The sequence below is a fragment of the Lepidochelys kempii genome, chromosome 2 (genome assembly GCF_965140265.1).
Source record: "Lepidochelys kempii isolate rLepKem1 chromosome 2, rLepKem1.hap2, whole genome shotgun sequence".
NCBI classification, from domain to species: Eukaryota; Metazoa; Chordata; order Testudines; family Cheloniidae; genus Lepidochelys; species Lepidochelys kempii.
Window position 1 is genome coordinate 87,685,922 of NC_133257.1, and position 22,472 is coordinate 87,708,393.

General features: G+C 40.9%; 1 protein-coding gene across 1 annotated transcript in view; it reads right to left on the reverse strand.

Moving 5' to 3' along the window:
• LAMA1 (laminin subunit alpha 1) overlaps positions 1-20,603 on the reverse strand; it is a 153,900-nt gene extending 133,297 nt beyond the window's left edge. Inside the window, 2 exon segments of the mRNA XM_073331559.1 lie at positions 20,319-20,553; positions 20,556-20,603. Coding sequence (XP_073187660.1) covers positions 20,319-20,553; positions 20,556-20,588 — 268 coding nt within the window. The 5' untranslated portion in view covers positions 20,589-20,603.
• Positions 20,604-22,472: the final 1,869 nt, after the last annotated feature.

A 22,472-nucleotide genomic window follows, 5' to 3' on the forward strand; every position in this document is an offset into this window, starting at 1 on the left:
CCCTTTTGTTGTATTAACAATTGTGATTAAAATAGAGATAGAGGATGGATGTGGATGGATGCTTGGTGTGGATAATAACTGAATGATCAGGGAGGTGCCAGCCTAAGAATCCAGTGTCCATCTGCTGAAGAAGGCATCAAGTGGAAATAACCAGAGGACCCCCGGAGGGCAGACTGCAATCCACCCAACAGCCTCAAGAATGGGAGAACCAAAGAACAAGATAACATCTAGCAACACGGAGCCGTCAGAAATGTGCCATCTGCTGATTGATTCAGCAACAGCATGATGAAGCAATTCCCATAGACTGGCATAGGAAGAAATTCCTATAAAAATGGACTCTAAAAAGTGAGAACTTTGGGGTCTGATTCTGCAAACCAACTTCCAGGAGCATCAGACGAGCATCTGACAAGGCCCTGCTCCCTCCTCATGTCCAGGCCACCTGGCCAGTGGCTTGGCATGAGCAACTCTAAGGCTGGTAACTATGATAACAACCTTGCAGAACCTGTGTGTGTGTGTGTGTGTGTGTGTGTGTGTGTGTGTGTGTGTGTGAATAAATATGAGATTGAATGGAATGTTATAACTATAAGTAACTGCTTACTATGATTCTTTCTGTATTCACAATAAATGTGGTATTTTGCCTTTTTCCCTTTAATAAGATCCTGCTGGCTTTTATTTTATTGGTACAACAGTCTGTGCTTGAACCTGTTTCTACTGAAGTCGATGCAAATCTCCCTCTCTATGCCTGATTCTGCAAACACACAGAAATAAGGACCACAAAGACTTGAAAACAAGAGTTTTGACAAGAATTTTAAAGGTTTAAAGTAGTAGTTTCCAACCTCTCCTGTACCGTGACTCCATATTACCACAGGGTAAAAAAAAAAAATCGGGATATCTCCTCTCATTTATCCATAAGGAATGGGAAGGTATTTGTAACCCTCAAACCTATTGGCATCTCCCTGGGAGGAGAACCCAGGGCTGACAAAAAGTGACAGTACTTCAGAGGGATCATAAAACATGTAATGTTCTTTATCAGATTCATGTAAACGAGTTATTAAACAGTCATACGTAACAATGTAAATGCATATTTTGTGTATACAATATTTTGAACTTTTCTAATTTCAACTTACTACTTTCGAGAACACGACACTAAATAATCAGTGTAAATTAAATTTAAGTTTTAAAATAAGTGGAAAATCTCATAAGAATCAGTAACTGTTTCAAGTGGTAGTGTCTCTGCATGACGCTATAAAACGATAAATCATCTTGTAGATCGGTGTTTTTTGAAACATGTTCTCTACAGATGTAAAAGAAGAATAAAGTTTTCCTTCAAGCAGCAGTAAGTCTGTATAAGCGCTGAGACAGAGGGCAAGAGCCTCAGTGGGTATAAATGGGCACAGCTCAGGACCTGGCCCAGAGAACTGTAAAATAAAATAAAATTTAATAGTATATGAAATCACTGCATCATTCCCTTATCTTTGATGTCAAAATCTCCCCTCTTAGAAAGAAGCTAATAATTGGGCAAAAAGCGAGAGAGTAGGACACCACAAATCATGCCCGTGAATTGTTTTTCAAAGGTACCAGTTAGCATATATATTACACATAGCCTCCTTCTGTTCTTGGTTGTAGAAAGTAAAATATGTCCTGCCCCTTTTTTGCTCAACTATTTTCTCCTATTTTCTTAAAACAACAGTGACTAGAGAAGAGCAGGAAAATGGCTAAGTTTCCAAAATAAAATGTACATTTACATTTTCGCACTTTACTTTAAAGTAGAATTGTATACTGGTTTAGTTCCTGCTGGAGTTGCATAAATTAATTGCACATGATCTTGTGCATATAGAGAGAGCTCGGCATCTCTGTACATTTAAAAAAATATAGTTACAAGTCACTTTGTGAACATTTTTTGTATAGCGATTTCAAACGCTTATCAAGGACTGAACAGTACCCTTAAGGTTACACATGTTTAATAGGAGGAAAATATCAATTCCTGCTCTATGGTACACTGAATTTCTTCTTTGTTCGGTCATATTCCAAACTGCTTTTCTCTCAGACAGGGGGATTACAGTCCACTACATCATTCTGGGGGTCATCTTTACATCACTGATGAAGCCCTCTAATCCCTTCCCTGTCACTAGATCAACGCTTCCTCCCTACCAAAGTACAGGATATACAACTTTACCCACAAAGATTGTCATCAAATGTCACATGTTGCATCAGTTGCTATGTGTTACTTAGTTACTCCCTTAAAATCAGATAATACTGTGCCACTTCCAGGGACTTGGGGTCTATTCACCCTTTAATCATAATACAGCTTGGCTTAAAGTTCACCATTCATCCACTGACCCAAACCTCTACTTTTAAAAATCAAAAAATTCCTGTTTGAGTGCTGGGTGAGTAGGCTTCTTTTCCACACAGAAAGGCACAATAATAAACACTCTCCATTTAAAGTTTCTCTTTGTGGGGAGAAGGATAGGAGAATGTGATATGTAAAATATTATTCATTGAGATTTCTGTCTTCTGAACTACCGAGTAAACAAGTCCAGCTTTCACCAATAGATTTTGACTGAAAAAAAAGAGAAACTGAAACAAGTCTCGCATAGGAATTGTGGTAGTGGATCACACCTGTAGAACACTGTCATAACCATACAGCTAAGGGTAGTCTAGAATTCCTCCTTACCTATAAGGGGTTAAGAAGCTCAAATAACCTGGTTGGCACCTGACCAAAAGTACCAATGGGGAAAGAAGATACTTTCAAATCTGGGGAGGCTTTGTTTGTGCTCTTTGTTTTTGTGTTCTCTTGGGAAGCAGAGAAGCATCAGGTCAGAAAACTCCTTCTCCAATAAACCGTTCTAAAGTGAGTCTCAATATTGCAAAAAGAGTAAGTAAATAAGGCAGGGTGTGTTAGATTACCTTTTGTTTTCAACTTGTGAATTTTCCCTGTGCTAAGAGGGAGGTTTATCCCTGTTTTCTGTAACTTTAAAGTTTTGCCTAGAGGGGAATCCTCTGTGTTTTGAATCTGATAACCCTGTAAAGTTACCTTCCATCCTGATTTTACAGAGGTGCTTCTTTTATTTTTTTTTCTTTATAATAAAGTTCTGTTTTTTAAGAATCTGGTTTACCTATTTGGCTGGTATATTATTCTCAAGCCTTCTCTGGAAGGGGGTGTAGGGCTTGGGGGGATAATTTGGGGGAATTAGAATTCCAGGTGGACCTTTCCCTGATTCTTTGTCGAAATCACTTGGTGGTGGCAGCATACCATCCAAGGACAAAGGATTTGTGCCTTGGGGAAGTTTTTAACCTAAGCTCGTAGAAATAAGCTTAGGGGGCTTTCATGCGGATCCCCACATCTGTACCCTAGAGTTCAGAGTGGGGAGGGAACGCTGACAAACATCTAATCCAGTGTCTGTTTCTGACAGTGGACAGTTGACTCAGAGAAAAGCCCAAGAAACCTCCCAGCATGTAGATGTAGGGCAATTTGCTCCCATCAAGACCTACTTCTGATCACTAGTGGTTAGAGAATGGCCTGTTGTGCCTCTAGAAAACATCACAGGAAATCTGCACAATACACTGCATAGAATAATCATTTTCCCTCATTACAATTCTGATGCAATATACAGGAGACCAAAGTCATCCCTGGTGTAATCACTCTGAAGTCACCGGGGATTAATTTGACCCAAATGTGCCTTTGGCAGTGACAGACTCATTCAGTAGGCTATTGGCAGGCACACTATAAGCATACTTCAAATAAGACAAACTATGATTAGGCTTGAAAAGATTCAGATTTTGATTTTTATGAATCTTGATAAAAATTATGAGTGTTTATTTCCAAGCACCTACACGTTACTCTGATTTTTGAATTAGTATTTTTTGCATTTTCTGGCTAAGAGATTAACAGTTCTTTGTCAAACTCTAATGGCTCTAAAAATTTACATTCATAACTTTTGATAAAAACATTTCATTTTTTGTCACAAAGCATGATGGAATACTGATATTTTCACTAACCCATTAACAGGCACAGGCTTATTAGATTTCAAGTGATTTTAAAAAATATTTCTTACTCTTTAAATTAAGCACATAAATTGTCCCACTAAAGTCCACAAGCCTACATATGCTTAAATCTAGGTTATGTGCCTAAGTACTTTACTGAATCGTGAACTTAGTGGTTTATATTTATTTATTTATTTTGTGGAGGGGGGGTGGAGGAAGATATGAACAATTATTCAGTAATTACAGATTGGCAAACCCAGAGTAACTCCCCTGAAATCAACAGAGTTACACTGATTTAAAAAAAAATCAAACTCTGGGCTCTTCAATGTTCTTTGAAAAGTATTTTCAGATAGTGGTAATATGATAGGCAGTTTGCAATCAGCATAGGCAAATTAATGGAATCCTAGAATTTTAAACAGCATAGATTTCACAACTCTGATTTAACCAGGTTTTCTGTATATCCTAACACAACTCAAACAACCTCCATTTTAAACTTCCCTCATCTAGCTCTTCTAATCCTGATAAGTAGAAACACCAGGATCACTAGAGACATTAGGATACAGTACAATTAAATGTATTACATTTGTCTTTAAAAGACGAATACTGTGTGTGTGTGCGCTCGTGTGTATACACACACATACAACTCACAGTAAAGAAAAAACTCCACATAGCATTACACTTACAGCTAAAGAATACAATAGAAACAAGTGAGTGACAATAAGAGTTATGAGGAGAACAAGTTAATTTTTAAATGTTACAGTCTGGTACAAGAGATAAACTAGGTGTATCAACTTCTTATATGTTAAAATAAGGAGAGTTAACAAGAGAAAGCCAGATAGCAAAGTATGTTATTTTTCCATGTTTTATATTAGTAAGTTTTTCCATGAACAAAATACTTTACACTTCACACAAACCAACTGCTAACACAAGAATGGTAGAATTTCCACCACTTGGCTGCCATAATGTATATGTCAGTAAAGAAGCACAAATAATGGTCCACTACTGTTGTTTAATGCTCACTAACTACCTCAGGTCAAGTAATTTTTGTCTTGATACACGTACACTAGTGCAAATCTGTAGTAACTCTACTGAAGTCAATGAAAGTATAGTCATATAAAACCAGAAGTGAGCCTAATTCTGTCTTTGTACCAATGTCATTCCATTAAGTAAGTCCTGATTTAATGAGTAAATGTGTAAATGAGTTCATATTCAGGCCCATTGACTAGTACAGAAAAGCTTAAAATCAAACAGCTCCATGCCAATTATTCCTGAAAGAGCTGGACTCCTGGGCAATTCCATCACAATGAAAAGGCCAACGGCTGATTTACACACAGGTCTTTTAAAATGTTTATTTGATCTGTTGAATTATGTTTTCAGCTGTGGCACAATCCCCAGAACTCTGCATGGAGGCTTTCATAAATGTAAATAAACTAAAATCTCCAACAGTATAAATCTAAAGAGAACATTAAAACTTTTCATGTTAATTTTATCTGCATTTATGTTCCTTGGGTGAATTCCTGTCCCAGAGAAGTCAATGGGACTTTTCCCATTGATGTCATTAGAGCCAGGATTTTGCCCATTAAGTCTATTACTTGTACAGTCCAACGACAAAATGTGTTAATGATCAAACCTAAAGTATGGAAGCTCTTTTGAATTATGCTGATCTTCTATACTACTCTTCATCTGTCTTTATATTTTTAAAACGTCACACATATTTTCCTAATGTGTCATATTAACAAACTAATATACTTTGGAAAAATTGAAACATTCTTCACCCAAGATTTTCCTTTTTCAAGAAATCTGTATTTTTTTCCATCCAGTGTCTGACTTGTGTTATACAGATCAATCACAATTCAAAAACCAGACCCCTTGAAGTCTTTATGGAATTAACTCTACAGTGAAATTATTCTTAAATGTCTTTTGGCACTGGTGAAATTTCCAGTATAAGTCATTGGGCTGCATCTTCTAAGGTGAGTAATAAAATAGGAATTGTAAGGTCTGATAGGACTTTTTTCTTTTAAGAAAAGGAACAAAAATATGCAATACTTCACACTTTGTGCTTTGCAAACTTCATTATATCTGTTCTCTAGTAGCCACCATTCTGTCAGTTACTGAAGCACTGGATAACAGTAGACTTATTAATATATTGTCTAGACTTCTTCAAACAAAATGAAACTACTGGATGAAACAACTGGTAAGTCTCCAACACTGTATATTTTTAAATGTGTGCTTCTAATTTATGCAGAATATCTCCCAATTCCTAAAATCACTGTCATTTTCTCAGCATTAGAGAAAAGAAGTAGGATACAGGGAACACCTAATTTCAATATATGAAGACTAAAAGCTCAATTCATTTCTTAATTACTCCAATTTTACACTGTTGTAAGTGCAATGTAGTTGCACAGGGAGTAAAAGGAGGTTAATGCAGTGGTGAATCGGACTCAAGGGATCTATATATTAGTACAATGTTTGATAAAGGTGCTGATACAGTTAGTACCCTATATAAAATAAAAAATCCACAGGCCACTCAAAGCTTTTAGAGATGAAGACAATTTCATTCAACCTCTGAGAAAAGGCCTTTTCAATTTATTAACTGGATACACTGACCACGGGAGACTCTCTTCTCATCCTGTTTCCTTCCCACCAAGCCAGCCTAAATCACTGCAGACTGATAGCAAAGAAAAGCTTAAACAAATACGATAGACACACATTCTCTGCATCCTCTAGAGTCTATCTCCAAGGTCACTTACAGCTAACAGTAAAAACAAAGACAGAATTGAGGGGGAAATAAAGCCTTCATTTCAGGAAGGCAGTTGCTTAACTATGATGACTTCTCATGTGGGAATCAAAAGGTGGGCTGGGTCTCGCAGAACAATGAAAGAGCTCAACAAAATGATATATCTTATATTTGTAAAACTGTCTTCAAACACAAAGCTTTAATTGAATTTACCGGAAATTGGTCAGGGAATGTCCTTGACAAGGACCTTTACTGTTTAATAAACCATTAAAAAAATCTTAATATGTTAAAGCTCATAAAACCACTGCAGAAACTCAGTTCTACCCACTGTCTGCACAAGAAGAAAGTAGCAGAACCAATATGGAACATGGCTGTTGGGGGAAGCACAGAAGGGGAATAGAAATATCAACTCTGTGGCATGCTCCTTTTTCCTCAACTCAGTAGGTGTCCTCTGTGGGTGTCTTACAGGCTTTTGCCACTCGGCTTAGGCCAGGAGTGAAACTGGGTAAAGACAGAATGACAGACAGACAGCTGCAGCGGCACAGGAGCCAGCAAACAGAGCTGTAAACGGAGGAGTTTGAGTGGGAGTTCTGTTGGAGGAGAAGGTATTTACTAACAGGACTTGGGTGAGAAGGTGATGACAAATACAGAGGCAGCAGTGGGAGTGACCCAAGTAGTGGAAGACACAATGAAGATGACTGGATGTAGAAGCTGAAGCATGTACATGATCCTGGAGGGGGTTCCTGAAAAGAGTTCCATCTGCATGAAGTGCCGCCTGATAGAGGTGATGGAAGAAAAGATCCGAAGATTGGAGATGCAGGTGGAGACTCTGGTTGAGTTTAGAAGGGGGTTCGAGTGGATGATGGAGCAAAGACATGAGGAGACTGAAGGGAAAAGCTCAGACTTGCAGATGGAAGCAGGACCGAAGAACTCTGAGGGGAGACTGCTGGGTGAGGAAAGTGGACAGTGGAAGCATGTGACTAAGAGAACCAGGCAGAGGAAAAGAGGGGCTAGTGAAGGAGAAACAGAGCTCAGGAACAGGTTTGCGGAGTTGGAAAATGAAGAAGGGGCACAGCAGGTGGTCACTGAAGGTGAGAGGGCAAGGAAGAAGAGAAGAGCAGCTAGTCCTATCGGAACAGGGCAAGAGTCAATGGAGATAACACCAAATATGAGCCCCAGGAGGATACGGGATGGGTTGCAGAGGATTGCAAGGGACAATCGGAATCGAGAGGACTTGCAGCCAGAGGGAACAGGAGATAGACTGGAGAATCGCACCACCACCAGGAAAAGGCATGTCTACGTGACTGGGGACTCCTGAGAGGAATGACAGGCTGAGAGGAACAACAGGCCTGTAACAAGAGCTGATCCAGAGAACAGAAGGGTGTGCTGTCTGCCAGGTGCTAAGATACAAGACGTGGACCTGAGGCTGAAGAGGATCCTAACGGGAGTGGGAAAGAATCCACTGATTGTCCTTCATGTGGGAACAAATGATACGGCTGGATTCTCGCTGGAATGTATCAAGGGAGAATATGCCTGGCTGGGATTTATGGCCACTGGGAAGCATTCATGGACAGAGGACTGTTCTCTTGGGATGGACTTCACCTGAGTAAGGAGGGAAATAGACTTCTAGGATGGCATAACTGATCAAGAGAGCTTTAAACTAGGAATCTGGGGGAGATGGTTGGGAGATGTCCAGGTAATCTCCACGCCGGATTTTAACATTGAGAGGGAAGAAAACAAAGTAAAAAAGGATACAGCCGTGGGTAGCAGAATGGACATAAGGAGGAAGAGCAGTGTACATACCAGTCTAATAGGTGATACTGGCAGTAGAATGTCTGTGCCTAATTGGGTAAAGAATGTGAGCGAGGCCAAACAGCAAAAATTAAGATGTTTGCACACCAATGTGAGGAGCCTAGGTAACAAAATGGAGGAACTAGAGCTACTGGTGCAGAAAGTGAAACCAGACACTATAGGGATAACAGAAACATGGTGGAATGGTAGTCATGACTGAACTACAGGTATTGAAGAGCATGTGATGTTTAGGAAAGACAGAAATAAAGGCAAAGGTGGTGGAGTAGCATTGTATATCAATGATGAGGTAGACGGTAAAGAAATAAGTGATGGAATGGATAAGACAGAGTCTGTCCGGGCAAAAATCACATTGGGGAAGAAAGCTACTAGAGCCTCCCCTGGGATAGTGATTGGGGTGTGCTATAGACCGCCGGGATCCGATCTGGATATGAGACCTCTTTAATGTTTTTAATGAAGTAAATACTAATGGGAATTGTGTGATCATGGGAGACTTTAACTTCTCAGATATAGACTGGAGGGCAAGTGCTAGTAATAATAATAGGACTCAGATTTTCCTGGATGCGATAACTGATGGATTCCTTCACCAAGTAGTTGCTGAATCAACAAGAGGGGATGCCATTTTAGATTTGGTTTTGGTGAGTAGTGAGGACCTCATAGAAGAAATGGTTGTAGGGGACAAGCTTGGTTCGAGCGATCATGAGCTAATTCAGTTCAAACTAAATGGAAGGATAAACAAAAATAGATCTGTGACTAAGGTTTTTGATTTCAAAAGAACTAACATTAACAAATTAAGGAAATTAGTTCAGGAAGTGGATTGGACTGAAGAACTTGCAGATCTAAAGGCGGAGGCCTGGAATTACTTCAAGTCAAAGTTGCAGAAACTATGAGAAGCCTGCATCCCAAGAAAGGGGGAAAAATTCATAGGTAGGAGTTGTAGACCAAACTGGATGAGCAAGCATCTCAGAGAGGTGATTAAGAAAAAGCAGAAAGCCTACAACGTGTGGAAGATGGGAGGGATTAGCAAGGAAAGCTACCTTATTGAGGTCAGAACTTGTAGGGATAAAGTGAGAAAGGCCAAAAGCCATGTGGAGTTGGACCTTGCAAAGGGAATTAAAACCAATAGTAAAAGGTTCTACAGCCATATAAATAAGAAGGAAACAAAGAAAGAAGAAGTGGGACCGCTAAACACTGAGGATGGAGTGGATGTTAAGGATAATCTAGGAATGGTCCAATATTTAAACAAATACTTTGCCTCACTCTTTAATGAGGCTAACGAGGAGCTTAGGGATAATGGTAGGATGACAAATAGGAAGGAGGATATGGATGTATATATTACCACATCCAAAGTAGAAGCCAAACTTGAACAGCTTAATGGGACTAAATCAGGGGGGCCAGATAATTTTCATCCAAGAATATTAAAGCAATTGGCACATGAAATTGCAAGCCCATTAGCAAAAATTGTTAATGAATCTGTAAACTCAAGGGTTGGACCGAATGACTGCAGAATTACTAACATAGTTCCTATTTTTAAGAAAGGGGAAAAAAGAGATCCGGGTAACTACAGGCCTGTTAGTTTGACATCTGTAGTATGCAAGATCTTGGAAAAAATGTTGAAGGAGAAAGTAGTTAAGGACATTGAGGTCAATGGTAATTGGGACAAAATATAACATGGCTTTACAAAAGGTAGATCATGTCAAACCAACCTGATCTCCTTCTTTGAGAAGGTAACAGACTTTTTAGACAAAGGAAACGCAATGGATCTAATTTACCTCAATTTCAGTAAGGCATTTGATACGGTTCCACATGGGGAATTATTAGCTAAACTGGAAAAGATGGGGATCAATATGAAAATTGAAAGGTGGATAAGGAACTGGTTAAAGGGGAGACTACAACAGGTCACACTGAAAGGTGAACTGTCAGGCTGAAAGGAGGTTACTAGTGGAGTTCCTCAGGGATCAGTTTTGGGACCAATCTTTTTATTACTGACCTTGGCACAAAAAGCGGGAATGTGCTAATAAAGTTTGCGGATGACTCAAAGAGGTACTGCCAATACAGAGAAGGACGAGGATATCATACAGGAAGATCTGGATGACCTTGTAAACTGAAATAATAGTAATAGGATGAAATTTAATAGTGAAAAGTGCAAGGTCATGCATTTAGGGATTAATAACAAGAATTTTTGTTATAAACTGGGGACGCATCACTTGGAAGTAACAGAGAAGGAGAAGGATCTCGCAATATTGGTTGATCACAGGATGACTATGAGCCGCCAATGTGATATGGCAGTGAAAAGAGCTAATGCGGTCTTGAGATGCATCAGGCGAGGTATTTCCAGTAGGGATAAGGAGGCATTAGTACCATTATACAAGGCACTGGTGAGATCTCATCTGGAATATTGTGTGCAGTTCTGGTCTCCCATATTTAAGAAAGATGAATTCAGACTGGAACAGGTTCAGAGAAGGGCTACTAGGATGATCCAAGGAATCAAAACCTGTCTTATGAAAGGAGACTCAAAGAGCTTGGCTTGTTTAGCCTAACCAGAAGATGGCTATGGGGAGATATGATTGCACTCTATAAATATATCAGAGGGATAAATACCACAGAGGGAGAAGAATTATTTAAGCTCAGTACCAATGTGAACACAAGAACAAATGGATATAACCTGGCCATCAGGAAGTTTAGACTTGAAATTAGATGAAGGTTTCTAACCATCAGAGGAGTGAAGTTCTGGAACAGCCTTCCAAGTGAAGCAGTGGGGGCAAAAGACATATCTGGCTTCAAGACTAAGCTTGATAAATTTTATGGAAGGGATGATATGATGGGATAGCCTAATTTTGGCAATTAATTGATCTTCAACTATTAGCAGTAGATATGCCCAATGGCCTGTGATGGAATGTTAAATGGGTTGGGATCTGAGTTACTACAGACAATTCTTTCCTGGGTGTCTGCTGGTGAGTCTTGCCCACATGCTCAGGGTTTAGCTGATCGCCATATTGGGGTCGGGAAGGAATTTTCCTCCAGGACAGATCGGCAGAGGAAGGGGTTTTTTGCCTTCCTCTGCAGCGTGGGGCACAGGTCACTTGCTGGAGGATTCTCTGAACCGTGAAGTCTTTAAACCACAATTTGAGGACTTCAATAGCTCAGACATAGGTTAGAGTTTTGTTACAGGAGTGGGTGGGTGAGATTCTGTGGCCTGCGTTGTGCAGGAGGTCAGACTAGACGATCATAATGGTCCCTTCTGACCTTAAAGTCTGAGTCTAAGAAGAAAGTAGCAGAACCAATATGGAACATGGCTGTTGGGAGAAGCATAGAAGGGAAAGAGAAATATCAACTCTGTGGCATGCTCCTTTTTCCTCAACTCAGTAGGTGTCCTCTGTGGGTGTCTTATAGGCTTTTGCCACTCTTGGAAGGCTTAGGCCAGGAGTGAAAGTGGGTAAAGACAGAATGAGTCAGTGTGCATGCACTTATAGAAAAGTCTCATCGAATCAAGCAGAGATTAAACCAGCAGGGTTTTACAGGAAATACTATAAAAACCAGATCATCTTCTCCTTTGATAAAAACCATGACTCAGAGAGACCTACCCACATTGTCCTGTCAGGGGCAAACAGGAAAAAAATTATAGGGGTCTGCCCACACACTGGGGGCTCCTCATGGGAAAAACAAAATCTTATAGAGGGATTGGCCCCTACATTTTCTGCATCTACCCATTTGCAAAGGGGGGGTTGAAGGCTTATGTTTTGATGGTATTATATCAACATAGCTATGCTCCTACATGGCTTCTGGTTTTCATGTAAAATTTTAAGTGTAATCAATTTAACTATAAAATAAATCTATTTCCTAATTCTAATTTCCTAAATCTAATTCCTGTAAAATTTTACATTCATACTTATTTTTAATGCCTGACAATAATGTATCATGAACTTTGATTTAAGTGGAAATATGCCATTTTTTTCTCAACAGAGCAGCATTATTGCAAAAGCATACAAATACAACATTTAATTAAAAAGAAATAGTATAAGTAATTACTGTAGCAGGAGCATTAGTCATTATACACTAAGACAGAGCTGCCTGCTCTTTATAATATGAACTAGTACCCCATAAATAGTCCCACTGAAAAGAACTGGAAATTAAAAGACCAAAATTCAGTGCCCATTCTATGGTACCTGCATGTATCAGCATTCTAGGGCAGCTCACAAAAGTAGAGAATTGCTTACAGATGTAATTTTATTAAGATGATGTTGAAGTAAAAAGAAAACAGTACAGAGTTTAAGCATAGAAGTTTCTGGTTATGAGGGAATAAGGTACAGACTATCAAGGGGTGCAAAATTCGGTTTAGGAACGGGTGGCGTAAGGAATACATAATCTGCAATCTCCCCAATTGGGGGTAAAAGTTTAACAGGTCAAAGTACAGACATTGAGATATAGGGGTATGTTGTTCATATAATGGCTATTTTCAGGTGTGGAGTATAATGAGTGGATACGATGATGAGGATGGATTTACTCTCATTTGGTGGGATTTAACGTTCAGTGAGTTTATGGTTCCAGTTCATATGGTCCAATGGAAAAAGTCTCTCAGTCCCTTTCCCATAGTTGGTGCACGATATCATACCGGCTCACACCTCCTGGTACTGTCGGTGGCCGGGAAGGTGTTCAATGTAGATGTCCCTGGACCATCAGATGGTGTCCGAGACCATGAGGCGCCACATGAGCCGCTACAGTAAGATGTAAGGTGATCACTAATGGACCTCAAACACACATAGTTTGAGAGTATTCACGCAACTGTGCTACAGGTTACTATAAACTAATGAAAACTCTTCTAAATCAAAGAAGAACTAGGCTCTCTCATTTTGCAGAGCTTCTCTCTAACATAGATAGTATACGTAATGACAGGTTTCAGAGTAGCAGCCATGTTAGTCTGTATTCGCAGAAAGAAAAGGAGTACTTGTGGCACCTTAGAGACTAACCAATTTATTTGAGCATAAGTTTTCGTGAGCTACAGCCCACTTCATCGGATGCATTCCGATGAAGTGAGCTGTAGCTCATGAAAGCTTATGCTCAAATAAATTTGTTAGTCTCTAAGGTGCCACAAGTACTCCTTTTCTTTCTATAGATACTATAGTTCTTTGTCCCATCAGGAAGGCCATCTCAGCATGGAATGACTCAGCCTTTTATCCCTTTATAAACAAAGACATAGAAAAAAGGAGACAGGCTCTGTCTGAAGATCCTTGCTTTGTGTGAAAGTGCTGTAAATACCAACAACTAATCAAGATATGCTGATAATTTACAGGAGATACACTTTTCAGCCTTTAGGGCATGAAAAAAAATATTTATGGCAGACAAGTGGGTTTTTATCTTAATCTTCAGCCTACTTAGAATGCATTCACAAGATTTTTCTCCTTCACATACCTTTGTACTCTGTGGGTAGAACAAAGACCATGTTGCTCTTTAGCTTTGGCTTTCTTTTAAAATAAAATAGAAGGAAAATGTAAAAGAAATAATATGAGCAAAATTTGACATTTAAGGATACACTGATTAGGGCTCGCATTTAATGTTTTATTTTAGAAAGTTTCTCATCCAGGAGTGTATCTTGTTCTATTTCAGTCACCGTGGATAGCTGAAGTATCTCCTGATTCTTTTCCCCCCTAAACTGAACATCTGAGTGATAAAAATTGGCAGTTAATTGAGATTTACAAACCAGTGCTCTTTTTCATCCCAAAATATTAGAATGCTGCTTAATATCAGTCTATGGGCCATATATTTTTATTGCACACATGGAGGCAACATTCCGAAGGGATGTACAGTACAGTGAAGCAGCACTACATCAGACTACCTGATAGGTAGGCAGATTAAAGTGGGACTTGTGTAGTATGCACGACTAAAAAGCTCACTATACAAAGGCCTTACCTGCCCATTTTCTGTAAAAGAAAGTGCACAGCCCTTAACACCAGAACTTGAGGTTGCTGTTGTGGCCCTCTTTCTCCCAGGTGCACGCACACACACACACACACACACACAGTGTCCCAGTTTGTACTTGACGCTCTGAGACCAGTGATAATGAGGGGCACTGAGCATTGTAGACCGCTGTACATCAGATACTTCTGCCCAACTGTTTTTTATTGTAAGAAGATACATGGGTTTTCAGTCTTATCATGGAACATCGATTAACTCAAATAAATTGGTTAGTCTCTAAGGTGCCACAAGTACTCCTTTTCTTTTTGCGAATACAGAACTAACACGGCTGCTACTCTGAAACCTGTCATTCTGTCCCTGACTTATCGCACCTTTTTAGCTCATCATTTCACTGTTCTTAACTGCAGTTTGCTTGCACTACTGCCTTTCTGAGATTCCCATATAGATTGAAACAGAGCACTCAGTTTCTTTTCCAGATGTCAAGGGATTTACAGCTTCTTTTAGTATTATCTTAACAGGATTTTTAAAAGTATATAATATTTATATGGATAAAAGCATATCCAGAATTACCATATCTAGAGTTACAATAATAAATGTTAAAAAATAAACAAGAGCATTGGAAGAGATATAATTTCTCCTGTTGGAGAGCATAAGCCAACTACTGGCATTCAGAAAGAAACTTTCCCTAGGAGTCCATCATCAAATAACACAAGGTTTCTTATACCTGCTTGTGAAACATCTGGTACTTACCACTGCTGGAAACAAAATACGAGATTAGAAGGATTACTAGTTTGAGCCAGTATAGCAATTCCTAAATTCTTATGACATGCTTTTTCATTCTGCACCATGCAATATTTAGGGACATATTGTCCAGCACATCTTGAAAGTTCAAATTGACTTTTTTGAAAGTGTTACAAAAGTTGGTTTAAATTAATTCCAAATTAAAACATAAAATTCACAATTTTGTGAAGGTCTGAAAGTGACCCTGTCATCATATAAAACATGCATTTGACTAGCATGTAGTTATGCACAAGGAAGAGTATGTGCCTATACGTGTGTGCTAGATAGCATACAGAGACTTCCCTCATTTGGCACAGATGATTGTGAATGGAGAAAAGGCCTAAATTACTGATTCCAAATTCCCAGGTCCATGGACAGCAAGGTTACTGCAACACACTCTGACTCATAAAAATGAGTTGAGGTATGACCCACTGACATGCAGCTGAATAAAGCTGCAATCTACAATGTAATCACATTGGAAGTCACCACTGCTACCTGCCTATAAAAAAGCTGCTTTCTTTATTGAGAGATTGGGTGTTGAATCTACAGAAGTAACACTACAACAGTTTGACAAGTAGTGGGAAATCCAATTCAATAAAAAGAATTAGGTCCATTAATTACCTAATCAATGTTTGTATGCAGTGTTGTTGTAGCAATGTTGATCCCAGGATATTAGAGAGACAAGGTGGGTGAGGTAACATACTATATTGGACCAACTTCTGTTGGTAAGAGCTTGAAACCTTATCTCTCTCACCAACAGCAGATGGTCTAATAAAAGATATTACCTCACCCACCTTGTCTCTATAATCAGTGTTTGCCATTCAATAACCAAGAGGAAAAATTAGGATAGATATGCTACCAAAATACCTAATAAATTTAATGTGTATGTAAAATATCCATCTTATATGGAAGAAACCTTTCAAATTTACACATAACAGTGTTTAGATTACTGATTGAAAGACTATACCACAGAATTTTCTTTACCATGCTGTGTTTCTTTTTTACACAGGAGACAATAGAATCTTCTGACAAACCAACACAACTATTGTATTCTATAGTTTCCTGATTTGCTGTCAGGAAATATGCAGACATGTACTGAAAAGCAGGAAATGCTGAAGAGATAATTTTATCAATGGTATTTTCATGGGCATTCTAAGCTAATTTTTGTTTTGTGATCTCAGCACCAACTGTGGTCTAGTCTTTCAAACCTTTCCAGCAGTGCAACAAACCAGGTTTTAAGATTCCCTTGATATTAAAAAGTATAGATATTCTGAACTTCAGCTGTTTTTACTTTCTCCAAAAGTAATACAATCATTTGTATTGCCATAACATTCCTTGCATTTTTTTGGATTAGTATCATGAGATAAATAATGGAATGTTAAACTTTTGTAAGACCATTATCCACCAGATGGGTTCTGATATTCACCACTTTAATGGTATCATCCATATCAACATGCAAAGAAATCTGTAAGCTAATGGAAAGAATGATTTTCTGACCCAATCTTTGAAAAAGAAACACAGAAACAACCAAGCGAAAGAAAGAAGAGTACAGTAACCACTAAATAAAACTGACAAGATGAGGTTTAGCTACAATCAAATTTGATGGAATGTGTAATCTCCAACATAAAGTCAAGATACATTTCATCAGCAAGTCTTCAGATTACTGTGTAAAACATTATTTGAAATATTAATAATATACCCGTTGCATTAATTTACAGAAGTTTTTGCAATCTGACCCTTGAGAATTTGTGTGTGTGAAACTTAGGGTTTCCACGTTCACAGTTACTTGCCCTCTTGTAAAAGTGTAATATTTTTATTACTGTTTATGCTGTTAAAACTATATGCTAATATACTTTAAATGGCAGTTAATACTGAAAGACTTTGACATTTTAAATGTCCTGATGAATTGCACTTATATATTCTACCTAAATGTCCATAACATAGCTATAGATTTTGCCTTGCCTTGTACTGGTTTGTTTGTTTTTAAATAGACTGGTCATCTAAAGAAGTACAGGTAAATTTACTCAATGCTCTCACATATACATGGATTCAGAATTTGACAACATATATTTGGGCTCAATCCTGCATGCCTTACTCAGGCAACAGAAGTTTTGAATGTACAATCATGGTAATAAACACATCTGCAATGTGTAAACTTCCAGATGCCAACATATGTCTATCTTGAATGCCATACTTCAGCTTACTGATTTCATTTAGGAAAATTAAGTCCTACATATATCCAGCATGTAGCCAGCATTTCTAATTAATTTCTTCAGTAGAGACTTAATTATGACCACTAAAATCAATCAGAGTTTTGCCGCTCACTTCACTGGGAGCTGGATCAAGCCCCAGATGAGAGTTTCTGGTCCATAACTAACACCATTGCAAAACAGTCCCCAGAACTCGAGAAATAATAGTGGCTCTGTAACTTTCTCTCTAACTTTCTAAAGGGGAAAAAAATCTTCACTGGTGAGCTTAGACCTAAAGAAAGAGTATGAGAAAGTTATTAGAAAAACAAAGACTTCTAACAGATGACTCCAGTAAGCTTAAGAGTATAATGCTGAATAATTACTCCAATTTACATGTGTAAAAGACTTCAGTCCTCATTCTTCATATAGCAATTGTCTAGTTTATGTAAATAAACCCTGCTCCCATGGACTACCAAAGCATTTAACATTAGTCACTAGGGAACAACGGCCCTTTCCACCATGAATTTGTAGGATCCCTGCCAGCAAAACCAGTGCAGTTCTGATGTGTAAAGGGGATGGTGGGTGTGGAGGTTAAAACTAATACGGATCATGGAGAGGGATCCATGTTCTCCCAGCTCAACAAAAGGCAAAAGGAGTTTGGGGTAGGCCAAAGGCTGGGCTGAGGTGAGGGCATGGTAAGAGAATCAGGAATAGGAAGATCCTTTGGTCACTTTCCTCAATGAGGGGACACGGTAGAGATACAGAGACTATTCCAGCTAAGTTTTCTCCTATTAAGGTCCCCAGTGTCTAATCAAGAGATGGAAACTGGGACTGGAGACTAGATTGATCTCCAGATGTTAAAAAAAGGCTTTAATATAGATCTAAAGCAGCATGCATCCTTCATAAAGGCAGTGATTCCAACCACTAACAGGGAAGGGCAAAGCAAGCAAATAGTCTAGAGCCCTGCAACCTCCTGGCTGGGGCAGGCAGTTGCACTTGGGGAATTGGCCCCCTGGGCTGGGCAAAGCAGTAAACAGGCTGCAACTCTTGGGAAGGGCAAAGCAAGCAAACAGTCTATAGGTCTTACTTCCCTCTGGGATGGGACCTAGACCAGACAGCAGCCTCTGGGCATGACCTGCCAAGCAACACTTCAAAAGTAACAGAAGGAGATGCCACAAGCAACCAAACCTACTACAACTCTGGGCAGAGTTATTCACTATTAAAATGCTTTTTAAAGAATCATTGCAAAAGCCATTTTTGAAATTGACCAGCACTAGCTTATTTCACTGCCAGCTAATATTTGACCTCCTCTTATGCGCTCAGCTCCACTTATACATGGAGTTAGCTACTTCTGATTTACACCAGGAAAAGTGAGGAAATCTTTGTGCCGGACCCTCTTCCTCCAACTAAGAGTACCTGGGGGCAGGGACCGCGTCTTATCTGTCAAACATCGACTGCAGTGATGCTCAAGGGGGGAGGGGGATTATAGGAGTGGCAAATATTACGCCTAAAATGATAAGGAATTCAGACCCCGGGGGAGTAAAGCACCGTGGTTAATCTCTGCACCCACCCAGTCAACAGCAGCGGCACATAAGTATTTGTGTCCTCATCTAAAGGGTGTGTAGTTTCCCAGATACCACGATAGGCTCCTTATAAAGGTAAAGATAAATTAATAATCGCAAAGCCACCCTGGTATACCGGCTTGGTCCCCTAAACGCTTCCCCTCGGCAATAGCAATGCCTAGCCGAGCCTCTGACTTTGCTAAAGGCCATCCTTTCCAGGGGACACGGGCTGATTCACTGGCAGCCCAGAGCCGGCTGCCCCGTCCCCTTTCCAGCCGGCGGAGCGGGAGGAGGGGAAAAGGCGGGCCCCAGGGGCTAGGCAGGCTCACAATAGCCCCCGGAGCCCCAAGCAGCCGAGTGGCGAGTGGGGGGCAGGGAGAGAGAGGAGCCTGGTTCTGGCTGGCTGCCTCTCCTAGGAGACAATGCAAAGCGGGCTTTGCGGAGAGAGTGTCCGCCCCATTCATTCCCAGCGCCCAGCCCGCGTGTCACTGCTCCGAGGGGGATGGGGCAGCAGCCGGGCTTTCCAACAGAAGTTTAAAAAGTGCTCCAGGAACCCGCGATGGCCCGTCCCGAGAGGGGGCGAGTCGCCCCGGCGGCGGGGGAGGGAGGGAGGCAGGGCGCCTTGCCCTCGGATCGCGCCTCACTTCAAAGAGCCCCTTGGTGCTGCAAAGCCGCGGGGCGGCCCCTTTGCCACGGCAGCAGCGAGGCCGGGCAGCCCCCACCCCCAGTGCCAGCAGATGAGGAGATAAAAGAGCTACCGGGGCGGGGGTTGTGATTTACAGAGGCTGGGGAGAGATGGGGCGATGGGAAAAAAGGGCGAAGAGGACAAAAAGCTCACGGGAATGGGGAGGGAGAGAGATCAAGGACTGAAGGAGAAAACAAGAGACACTGAACCATGCTCTTCTTCAGGCCCCTCATTTCGGGTCTGTCGGACTCTAGGCGAGGCCAAACACCGTGTGCTCCGAAGTGCGAGTCTGATACATTTCACGATGCGGGTGTAGACAAGGGCAAGTTGCATTTTAGTCCGGAGCCGATCACGCTAAACCCTGGCGGGGAGCTTTACTGCTCCGTCCCCAGCCGAGGCCAACCCTCCTAGGGGCCGGGGTAGCTTCCGATTTTCGGGATATTGGCAGCAGAGCTGCAGAACAGTATTCAAGAAAGCAATTCCGAGCCCGTCCCGTCCCCCTCCCCCGAAAGCCAGCGGCGCAGCCACCGCGGAAGCGTGGCCCGGCCAAAGCCAGCGCAAACAGCCCCCGCGTGCAACAAGTTCCCTTCAGCGGCTTCCGCCAAGCGCCCCCCGGTCTGCGCTCTGATCTCCCAGGCTGGGGGTTGCCGGGCTCTCACCTCGAAGCTGGCACTCCCCTGCCGCCCACAGCAGAGACGCCAGCAGCAGCCATCGGCAGGAGCAGCAGCAGCAGCAGCAGGGCATCTCCCCCCCGCGGCTCATGCAGCAGCAGCGGTACCTCAGGCGGCTGTGTTTGCCCTGGGGAGCAAATGCTTCTTTTACGCTTTTCCCTCCCGCTCCAGGAAAACCCACCTCTCCCCTTCCCTTCTCACCCTTTCTTATCTCCCCCCCCCCCCCCCCCAAGGCTGCACAGCGAGTGAGCCTTCCATAGCCAGGCGCGGAGAGAGGGCGTGGCACAAACCTCTCCGAGAGGGGAGGCTACGGCAGAGCCCTGGGCTTCAAGGGAGGGAGCGGGCCAGTGCTGGTGGCTGTAAAAGGGGCACGTTCCTTGCACCCAAACTCCAAAGCCTCCCCGGCGTGAAGCTCCGATCCAGCGTTGCTTCGGAATTGATTCTCCGAGCTAATACTGTGTCTGGAACCCCCCTCTCTTTGGTTTGCTCCACCAGTAGCTGTGGTAGCAGGAGACGCTGAGTTGGGGGGCGGGGTGTAAGTTCCATGTGGGGAAAGGTTGCCCAGCTCCTGAGAGGGTGAAATAGGGTAGCACTAGGCAGGGCTCAATGGGGCGCCTTATGGTCTCCGACGCCATCCGATGGTCCAGGGACATCTACATCGAACACATCCCCAGCCACCGACAGTACCAGGAGGTGTGAGCCGGTCCGACATCGTGCATCGACTACGAGAAAGGGACAGAGAGACTTTTTCCATTGGACCATATGAACTGGAACCATAAACTCACTGAACATTAAATCCCACCAAATGAGGGTAAATCCATCTTCCTCATCCTACCCACTGGTTATACTCCACACCTGAACATAGCCATTATATGAACAACATACCCCCATATCTCAATGTCTGTACTTTGACCCATTAACCTTTTACCCTCAATGGGGGAGATTGCAGATTATGTATTCCTTACGCCACCTGTTCCTAAACGAAACTTCACACCCCTTGATAATCTGTACCTTATTCCCTGATAACCAGAAGCGTCTATGCTTAAACTCTGTACCGTTTTCTTTTTACTTCAACATCTTAATAAAAGTGTCTGTAAGCCTCTAACTATTTAAGCTCAGCATCCCCTTTAAAAAAAATATATCATTTTACTCATGTAGTCAACAAGTGATTGCTAGTAAAATATATGTAATAAGTGTGTAACAAGGAGTAGAGTAATAAAGTTAAGAAAGGGGTCATTAAAGCTGAATATCAGAGAAAGCTTTCTGGCAATGAAATCTAAGGAACAGGAAATGGTGGAAACCCCGTTGTTTTCCACATGTAAAAATAGACTGGTTTCAGAATAGCAGATGTATTAGTTTGTATCCGCAGAAAGAACAGGAGTACTTGTGGCACCTTAGAAACTAACAAATTTATTTGAGCTTTCGTGGGCTAAAACCCACTTCATCGGATGCATGGAGTGGAAAAATACAGTAGGAAGATTATATACACACAAACGCACACAGAGAGAGAACATGAAACAATGGGTGTTATCATACACACTATAATGAGGTTATATAGACTGGGCAATGCAAGGAAGAATACACAGTGGAGATCAATCCTGCACTCAAAGGAAGTGATCTTTTCCATCAAAAATGTGTCTGACTCTTTGACTTACAGTACAGTGGAGCTCCTAACATTGTGACTTGTTTTCTTTTCACTACTTATTTTTTCACAAGATATGTTTTTCTATATTGAGATGTCAAATCAGTAATTAGGACTTCAGTGGTTTAACTACAGAAATATTCAGCTTAGTATCAAGATACAACAGGTCATTAACAATAGGACATTTAAATAAACTCTTTAAACAACATTAACATAAAATGTAACAAAGATGCCTTTATTATTATCATTATTAATAATAATTCCTAACATTTATGTGGCGATGGAAGTAATTTGAAGGACAGAACAATATTTTAAATATTTTACTATACACCTTTATTCTGCTGATTTTTAAAGAGTTTATAAATTAATATTTTTCTGATGTTCTTAATTTGGGACATTTAAATGGTCTTAAGTGTTTATTAGAGCTAGGACACAGTAACAGCACAGAGTTAAGGTTGCTAGAGCAGTTCCATTCTAAGACCCTGTCTTTCATTCATTCA